General features: G+C 36.5%; 1 protein-coding gene across 1 annotated transcript in view; it reads left to right on the forward strand.

Moving 5' to 3' along the window:
- The first annotated feature begins 2,437 nt into the window (after positions 1 to 2,437).
- Positions 2,438 to 9,915, forward strand: part of LOC107666103 (leucine-rich repeats and immunoglobulin-like domains protein 2) — an 18,863-nt gene continuing 11,385 nt past the window's right edge. Inside the window, exons 1-12 of the mRNA XM_016457245.1 lie at positions 2,438 to 3,040; positions 4,295 to 4,369; positions 4,457 to 4,591; positions 4,832 to 4,972; positions 5,819 to 5,962; positions 6,471 to 6,614; positions 6,789 to 6,932; positions 7,915 to 7,995; positions 8,084 to 8,155; positions 8,911 to 8,979; positions 9,143 to 9,306; positions 9,470 to 9,781. Of these exons, the coding sequence (XP_016312731.1) occupies positions 2,862 to 3,040; positions 4,295 to 4,369; positions 4,457 to 4,591; positions 4,832 to 4,972; positions 5,819 to 5,962; positions 6,471 to 6,614; positions 6,789 to 6,932; positions 7,915 to 7,995; positions 8,084 to 8,155; positions 8,911 to 8,979; positions 9,143 to 9,306; positions 9,470 to 9,781 (1,660 nt within the window). The 5' untranslated portion in view covers positions 2,438 to 2,861. The remainder of the gene's footprint in view (positions 3,041 to 4,294; positions 4,370 to 4,456; positions 4,592 to 4,831; positions 4,973 to 5,818; positions 5,963 to 6,470; positions 6,615 to 6,788; positions 6,933 to 7,914; positions 7,996 to 8,083; positions 8,156 to 8,910; positions 8,980 to 9,142; positions 9,307 to 9,469; positions 9,782 to 9,915) is intronic.

Genomic DNA, 9,915 nt, shown 5'->3' on the forward strand with positions numbered 1-9,915 from the left:
ACACACACACACACACACACACACACACACACACACACACACACATTATCTGCTATCGACACATGCATCAATAACCAAACAACTATGATTAACCTGCCTGGGCAATTCTGGTATGACAAGCTTACCTGCAGGCTTCATTTCTGCAAGCAATGCAAGTAATGTTTGAAAATGTGTAAATGTGTCTGTTCATGTCAAGCAGACAGTTTTTTTTTTTTACACCATGGAACCCAATTTAAAACATGCTTCAGCTAAAAGTTTCTTTTATAATTTTTTTCATGTATATTTAATTCTTTTTTAAATACAGCTAATAGTTGCTTTCATATATTGACCACAGTCATTACAGTAAATGCAATATAGCCTAATGTGTCACACAATATAATGCAATAGCTGTAATAACCTAAATATACGGTGGTCACCGTATAAATATAATATAAAGATCATAACTAAAATAAATGTATATGTCCTATAGATCTTAGATCTTTTTGTTGTTATATCATTGGGCGCAATATATTACTGCTGTCAACATGCTGGCCTAATTTAAAAATATCTCATCTCAGTATAGTGTCTAATTTATACTTTGAGTTACATCGAGAGTGTAGTCAGAGAACTGGCCCTTAGCACATACATACGAGTTAGATCATTTCAGTCTTACACATCAATAACGGTCTTTCACATAACTTCACATTTGAAACTATGTTGCTGTTGGAACCACTCTTAGAAAGCAAACAATCACACGCATTGTTTATTTATTTATTTAGAGGAAAAATAATATTACATCTTCAGATTTTTGTTGTAAATCAGATCATGAAGATGACCAGGTTGAAAGATGATAATGGCAGTACTGTGCAAAGTAAAATTCTTTGCTACAAAAAACCCTAACTCTTCAGGGTAGATATTTAATGAACTCAAAATATGATTTACATTTATGTTTTTATAAGTGCAAAGTAGAGTTTGATCACTTTAAATAAATGTGTTATGGGGTTAAAGTTTTGGGTAGGAGACATGCCCATAGTTGTGTTTTGCTGTACACCCAAAGCGCTTTACAATCAGTGTTGGGGGTAACACATTACAAGTAACGCGAGTTACGTAATCAGATTACTTTTTTCAAGTAACTAGTAACGTAACGCATTACTTGCTAATTTACAAGAAAATATCTGAGTTACTTTTTCAAATAAGTAACGCCAGTTACTTTTTTTTCCCATTTATTGATTGAATGCTCTCCTGTCCCCTTGTTGCGAGAAATCTGGAGTAAGATGTTACTTTAGTTCTAGAATAAATGTGAACATGCATTAATTCATCTCACAAAAAAAAAAATCAGATTTAGTTTTCCTCAAAATTAATAAAAACAGTTAAAAGCAACTCAGAATATGACTCAAAGCTGCAATAATTAAATATGTTAAATAATACAAATATCCTTTATGTATTTAATCCCATTTATTTGCTGCTGACCTTCAGTGATCCAATTCAACCATACTAATAAGCAAAAATTACGAAATGAAGTGACGTAGTATGGTGACCCATACTCGGAATTAGTGCTCTGCATTTACCCATCCAAAGTGCACACACACACAGCAGTGAACACACACACACACACACACACACCGTGAACACACACCCGGAGCAGTGGGCAGCCATTTTTGCTGCGGCACCCGGGAGCAGTTGGGGTTCAGTGCCTTGCTCAAGGGCACCTCAGTCGTGGTATTGAAGGTGGAAGAGAGTGCCGTACATTCACTCCCCCCACCCACAATCCCTGCCGGTACGAGACTCAAACCCACAACCTTTGGGTTATGAGTCCAACTCTCTAACCACTAGGCCACGACTTCCCCTATTTTTTTTAATTTAAAAATTTTTTTTTTACACAAGATAAACTAACATTTCTTCTTCTTTTTTTTTATTGCTGAAGAGTGTTGAACTTTCTTCTTCTGTGTTCTACTGTACAGACGTGAATTTACATTTCCTTCAGCCTGAGGCTTTTGGTGTGAAAGGGCTTTTATATTTGCCAAAAATATAACTTTTTATATTAAAAGCAAACAAGAAAGCCCAGCTCAGATTTAAAAAGTAACGCAAAAGTAATGTAATGCATTACTTTCAATAAAAAGTAACTAAGTAACGTAATTAGTTACTTTGTAGGAAGTAACGCAATATTGTAATGGATTACTTTTAAAAGTAACTTTCCCCAGCACTGTTTACAATCATATGGGAGTCTCTCTTCAACCACCACCTAATAATAATAATAAAAATCTAGCAACTTCATAATTAAAAAGTAATTAAAGAGATGCAATAAAATTGAAACGCTGTTGTAATATACGCTTTAAATTATACATTTCAGAAAACATTTATAAAATAGTACAGCAAACCTGGAGAAAAAGTAAAGTTTGACGGATTAGTCGACTGGCCAATGACGCGAGGCCTCCAGCAGCACGTGACAGAGGGGTGGATCACGTGTCAACGGAAGAAGGCGCTTTTGTTTTTCCTTGGGAAAAAAGTCGAGGAACAATGTTTGGAAAGACGATTTTCAGTTATACTTTATTTTTCTCTCAAATGCATACAGACAATCTTATATAGGGCATGAAATCTTTCGGAATACCTCAACCATATTTCCGCGTCTTGAAGCTTGTTTGACGCTCCGTTTGGGAATTCTTGAAGCTGCAGAGATTGCAAGGCGGAAGAAGGGAATTTCGAAGGGACGGGCTGAGAGAGCCAAAAGATGGCTCCGGATTGATTTTATCAGAGCTTTGCAATGTTTTTCAACTTAATTCGGATTTATATGAAATCATATTTCTATTCTAAAACACAGTTTAGTCTCTGTGTCTCGTTAATGTCATAATTTGGATTGATCATTTGCGAGCAAGAAACTCAAAATGGCGGAGGGCTGGCCCATCCCCCAGGCCCTGTTCCTGCTCATAGTGAGTGTCGCGGGCCTGGACACTTGCCCTCCTTGTACGTGTTCTGGTGGTCCAGGTGCAGCACAATTGCTGGATTGCAATAGGAAAAGACTGACTGCTGCAGCTCTGGAAGCTCCAGTCTGGATCACCCATGCGTGAGTAATAGAGGAGAGGTTGTTTACATGCTCTGCTGATCAGCCTCCAGCACTTTGCAGGGGCTGCACATGTGCACAGTACTAACTAACGCACAACTGACAGCTGATTAGTTCACATTTGTTTGTTTGGTGCAATTTTAGTGATATTTAGCTGTGTTGTTTATCAAATCTTGCGTTACGGCATTACTTGGAAGTGTCACATGATGATGCTTTGTAGAAATAACAATGCAACTGTGTTTTTCCTTCAAAATAACGTAATTGTTATGATTACGTTTTCATAATAATAAAACGTTGATAGTTTAGTTTTAGTAACAAAAAAAAGCATCTTACACTGATTGGAGGCTAGAATAACCCTACTATTTGATACATGAATTTCCAACATGATCAAAACTTCTAAAAATGTCCACCTTTTTTCTTTTTTGGAAAACGCACGCTAAAATCTTTTTGTGAAATCTGTAAAATCTTTATTTTATAACGTAAACGCAATAATTATTTTTATATTGTTATTCATACTTTAATATCAGTATTTCCTGGACTTGAGTAACTTACTTGATTATCCCTTATCATGTTTAGAAAAATCTTGTTAAAACATGAGTCTCAAATATGATACGAGTTTTTGAGGAATGTTTATTAGACAATTGCTAAATTGTCATTGTATTGAATTGCATTATGTTTTTTGTCCCCCACAAATTAAAACTTGCAGAGCTTTGATCATAAAACTAAGCATTTAAATGTTAAATATTAAGAAGACATGATATTGAGAGATAAGGACAACTGATATTTACATGCATTTTATGTAAGTAGTCTATTATACTAAAATTTAATTGATATACATTACAAGCTGAATCTAAAATTCATCTAAATTTTTTGGTGACATTATTAAATACATATTTTTGCCTCTGAATAAAACTGAGGTATTTTTTTCTCTTTAAATGTGAGCTTCATATTGTCACTATATCATGCTTTATGGGCTATAAAGGCCTCGCGTTTCAAATGTGCTACGATTTCCTTTTTTCTATCGGTCTAATTTATTTAATTTAGCTTGGTTTTAGTTTAGATGTACTATTCCTAGTTTAGTGTACAGCTTAGTTTCTTTGCTTTGTTGTTAATAAATCTGTATTTAAATATATAAATGGTGTGAAAAGTATTTTTCTGAAGGTACACATTATTGACTTAGAGATCCCCCAGTCTTAAATATTGGGTTATTTGCTACCATTTTTTCAGGTTTTAATAATTTGTTCTCTGTGAATTTAGGTCTATGAATCAGAATGAACTTACAGCAGTGCCTTTTCTTGGAGATGCCTCATCCAACATCACGGTGCTGTCACTGTAAGTTTCCCTCTATGTTCATTTTTTCCATTAATTGTATATGACCATGTATGTTGATATGGCACTATATCTGCTGTTTATTTTCAGTGTTCATAACCGAATCTCTGAAGTCTTGGCAGAGCAGCTGTTGCCATATTCATCTCTAGAAAGTCTGGACTTGAGCTCTAATTCTATATCTGAGCTTAAGGCAGGATCATTCCCTCCCATGCAGCTGAAATACCTGTGAGATTTTGTACTCAGGCTTGTCAGAGTTTTGCACTTTCATAAGACTGTGTTCAAATTCTAAGTAGAGCTTTCCGAAAAAGTGATCTTTTTCCCTTGAGTTATCAGTTTGAGACAACTCAAGTATCAGTTGTTGCTTTGATCTTTGTTTTGACATTGAATAATGGACGTTTTCTTAGTGTTTCTGATTACTTTTGGGGTTCATGGATATTTGTCTGTTTCCTCTCTCCATCACGGCAGCAACCTGAGCAAAAACAAGATAGGTTCCTTGGAGCCCAGTTGTTTCGGAAACATCAGCTCCCTTTTGGTGTTGAAGATAAACCAGAACAGACTCTCTCTGCTGCCTGATAAAGTCTTCACCCTCTCTCAGCTCCAAGTCTTGTGCGTATTCATGGCTAATGAATAGGATGTTATTGAAATGCTCAATTAGGGTGCTTTCACACTACCACTTTTGGTGCGCACCTGGGCTCGATTGACGTCAGAGTTCGGTTCGTTTGGATCATGTGAACGCTGTCTTCCGAACTCGGGTGCGCACCCGCGAACCGTACCCGAGTCCGCTTAAAAAGGGTGGTCTGGGGTACGGTTCATGAGAACTCCTGTACGGTTCGCTGCTGATGTGAATGCAATCGTACCAAATCGCGGAAGTTAACCGCTATTAATGACGTATTATTTGATAAAAATGTGTGATTGTGTGTGTGTTTCACTCACTTTCCTGACGAGCGTGACTGACGCGCTGCAAACAGAGAGCTGTATATCTCATTTCTGTTTGCCTTCAGTGTTCTTTAGAGCATTTGCAGTACATTCGTAAGACAGACGTAAGTGCCGTTATGTACCAAAGCTTTGTAAACAAAATGAACGGTTCATAAACGTAAATATTTAAAAGTGCAGAGAGCAATGTTATGCATTTGTCGTTACTAAGCAACAGGGTAAACAGTTGCTGGCTTGATGACGCAAACGAACCGCGGTTCAGACCCAAATAAAATAATATGAATGCAGTCCAACAGGGGGAGGGGGGAGCAATCAAACTCGGGTTCGGACCAGGCAAGCGAACCAAGTGTGAAAGCACCTTGTTGCTTTCTTGTTAGCACCTTGTTAAAGAATGCTGCTTGCTAAATGCACCTGATATGATCAATTGGGGAGTTAATTTCCCTTTTTGTCTTGTCTCTCTCCGATTGTTAGATTTTCTCATTGTAATGTGTACCTCTTTATGATTTTGTCACTTTTCAGAGAGTTGAGGCGCAACAGGATTCGTGTCGTGGAAAGTCTCATTTTCAAAGAACTGAAGGCTCTTAAATCGTTGAAGATGCAGCGCAACGGCATCACAAAGCTGATGGATGGAGCTCTCTTTGGTTTGGAAAACATGGAGGAGCTGTGAGTCAATGCTTTCAGGGTTTCACTAGATCATTGAAGATGTTTAAATAAAAAATATATGTAGGTAAAAATTGCTATTTTCAAAAAAAAAAATTAAAAAAATTAAGTATTATTTTTAAAGCAATTTTTATTATAATTTGCTACTTGCATTAAACAATGTGGCAATAATGTGTAAAGTGGTGGTTCCTTTGGGTGGAGAAAATCAGCCTTTAAGCCATTTTAGAGCAATTATATACATTTTAAATATATGTCAAATTTTGCCAGAAAGGCTGGATATATATTTTTTATTATTATATATATTTTTTTTGGCTATATCACCCAGCTTTAAATAAGACTTGGCTTTTGTAGTATTTTTTTTTTTTAAATAACTTTATTTGAAACCATAATCTGAACCTGGAGGTTTGATTCTTTTCTGTTTATTTAATGTAGCTAATTTATAATTTAAGTTTCTGTTTCACACGAATCAAAGTAGTGTTTTATGGGTGATGTGTGTTCTGTCCTGTGCCAGAGAGTTGGAGTATAATAATCTGACGGAGCTGAATAAGGGCTGGCTGTATGGCCTGCACATGCTCAGGATTCTCCGGGTAAATCAGAACAATATCGGACTCATTCGAGCTGATGCCTGGGAGTTTTGCCATCGCCTGGAAGAGCTGTGAGTGACTTCAGCCCTGACCTTAAAGTTTAATCCTATATACAATACGATGAAATTAGCATGCACATTTCTTTTCTAGAAATTTATAATCTGTCTTTTTTTTCCCCCTTGAGGTGTTGTATTTGATTGTTGGCTGGCTCTCAGGTAATGCATGTGTGTGTGTTTTGTCTCCAGGGATTTGTCTTTCAATCACTTGAGTCGTCTGGAGGATTGGGTGTTTTCTGGCCTCAGTCTCCTGCAGAGTCTCAACTTGGGTGACAATCAAATCACACACCTGGGAGAAGGAGTGTTCAGCAGTCTGGCTAACATCCGTACATTGTAAGATAACCCACATTCCTCTTCAGTCTCTCATTTTATACAGATACTTTTTGGTAGCAATATATAGAAAGCCTTAGGTTTATATATAAAATGCATTAAAGAATACTTTTTTCTGCTTTGAAAGATTTTTTTCAGAACCGTAATTCAGATTTTTAACTTGCTCTCCCAATATTTTCACCATCATCTCACCACAAATTTTTTTATTTTTTAGCAACATATAAGTGAAAAAATACAAAATATACTTTAATTATATTTATTTATATAATATATATTTTTATTTCACAATAAATATTAATAATTTAATAATAATAATAATAATATTATAAATATCACATGTTTTTAAGTTGCAGTAATAGCTGGAAGGATTACAGTTGTAATCTAAATAATAGTTTTAACAGTTTTGCTGGTAAATGATGGTTACTGATTACATTACTGATTTTTCTGTAATTTATTTTCTTATCATAATAAAACATGCGCGTATTTGTTCTCAGATAAAGAACCAGTGTGTTTGTGTTTACAAATGATCTTGATGAAAATTGAAGTAGCATTGTGCACTATCTATAAAATAAAATGAGCTCATAATTTCAAACAGATACAGTATATCCCTGTAGTTTAAACCCTATATGAATCCTTCTAGTTTAGTTTCTGCATTTCAGCTTGCCCCACAGAAAAAGAGCACATTCAAACATGCCCACCTCTCGTAACCTCTGCCACGTCCCTTTGGCACAGTTGTAAAAGGGATGTTAGCCTTTTACAGCCAGCAGTGCGTGAAAACAATCTCACAATACTCCCAAATACCAGCCTGTCCATACAAAACCTTCTATTATACATGAAAAGCATACAATGGCGCTGAGATGCCTAGAGCCGTAGAAGTACAGTCACCTAAATAAAACAGCTCTGACATTTTAGATTAAAGCATGTTCTACACAGCAGCAGTTTGAAAATATTCTGATGGGTCTCTTTTGATGTTTGTTCGTTCCAGGGACATCCGTAATAATGAGATCTCCCTCGCCATCGAGGACTTGGTTGGCATGTTTGTGGGTTTGAAGAGGCTGAACTCTCTGTAAGTTTGTCTGTGGATACGAGCTGTTTGAGCTGACTCAAGAGATGTGAAGTGTAGCTTGACATAAGCGTATGTGTGTGTTTTCCAGAGTTTTACAGAATAATAAAATCAGGACCATCACTAAGAGAGCGTTTGAGGGTCTGATGGAGCTGGAGCATTTGTGAGTCTCTTTTATCAGTCCTTGGTATTTTGAGCACACCATTTCTCGGTTACTGGATGTCTCATTATTACTTGATGTAGCAATATAGAAATCCTTGAAGTATTTATTTATATATTTATTTGGAAGTATGTTTCTGCCCTCGAGTACAAAACAAGCTGGTTGCGAGGGTTTATAATATGGAATAAAACCACTTTCTGAATTATAAAATCACTTTTATGAGATAAAGTCACATCACAAAATTTGAAGTTGTGATGAAACGGAAGCAGCAACAGATCTCTTTTCCATATTGTTCTGGATGAATTCTATAACAATAATAACTATAATATTCATTTAGAAAACAGGTGAATTTTCATTTTATGCCAACTTTAAATTTGCACGTTTTGTTTTAAGTCACGGTTATAAGAAATACATTTGCAGTTGCAAGATAAAAAAACCTTTTTAAACTTAGGCGGAAACAGGCTTCCATAGTTCCATATAAAAGCTAAAATCATACTAGGTGAAATGAGCATCAAAACTTTGTAAAATACAAAAGAAAAGACCACTTACAAGTCATCTTTTTAACCCCTTTTTAACTCAGACCCTGTAAAACATTCAAGGTTATAGATAATAGATTAATAAGGTTATGCTGTTATATTGTACATATTTGTCGAAGTGTAAATATAAATTCCAATTCATTTCATTATGCAGCACAACACAAAGAGCTCCTGTTTTGTGTTGTTCCATTTGTAAATAATCTTTCTGAATTTGTTCTGCAGGGACCTGAGTAAGAATGGCATCATGTCTGTTCATCCTGACGCTTTCACTCATTTAAAACTTAAAACACTGTAAGTAATTGTTTACTTTCTACAGACTTTATGTATTTCATATCTATGCATTTTACATAATATATTTTTTGTTTCATTTTTGTCCGTATTGACAGTGTTTATATGTAATAATAGTGTAATTCAGGTGTATTCTCAATAATGGCTGTATTGTGGTCTTCCTCAGTGATCTGAACACCAACAGTCTCCTGTGTGACTGTCAGCTGCAGTGGTTGGGCCAGTGGTTGATTGATAGTCAGTTCCAGCAATCCTGCACCGCCGTCTGTGCTCATCCTGCCTTCCTGGCAGGATCTAGTGTGCTCGTTATTAAACCAGAGGAGTTTGTCTGCAGTGAGTGACCTGAGAGTTACCTCGTGCCTTTTTACGGCCCTGTAACAAAATGTCCATGGCCACCTTTTCTGTTTTGTTTTTTGTGCCATTTAAAAGCAATTTTATGAAAAAAAAGATTAGCTCTTTCTTGTATTAAGATCACTTTATTGTCTCTCACTTGCAGATGACTTCCCTAAACCCCAGATAAGCGCTCATCCCAAGACCGCTGTGGCCTTACGCGGGACCAACGTCACTCTGAACTGCTCTGTGTTCAGCAGCAGCGACTCTCCCATGAGCACTGCCTGGCGCAAAGATGGAGAGGTGCTGTATGAAGCCCAGGTGCAGAACTACGCTCGATACCAGGATCACCGCCTCCTCTACACCACCGTACTCCACCTGCTCAATGTTAATTTCACAGATGAGGGCCAGTACCAGTGTGTGGTCTCCAACCATTTTGGGTCCAACTACTCCACTCTGGCCAAGCTCACTGTTAATGGTTAGTGCCTCATCAAAATTTATTGTTACATTGTTACATATTGTTAAATAATTGTTCCGTAATTAGTAGGGATGCACCGATACCACTTTTTCCAGTACTCGCCCGATACCGATACTTTTATTTTTGGTACTTGT

This window comes from Sinocyclocheilus anshuiensis, unplaced genomic scaffold (genome assembly GCF_001515605.1).
Source record: "Sinocyclocheilus anshuiensis isolate Anshui unplaced genomic scaffold, SAMN03320099.WGS_v1.1 scaffold447, whole genome shotgun sequence".
In the NCBI taxonomy this organism is placed as follows: domain Eukaryota; kingdom Metazoa; phylum Chordata; class Actinopteri; order Cypriniformes; family Cyprinidae; genus Sinocyclocheilus; species Sinocyclocheilus anshuiensis.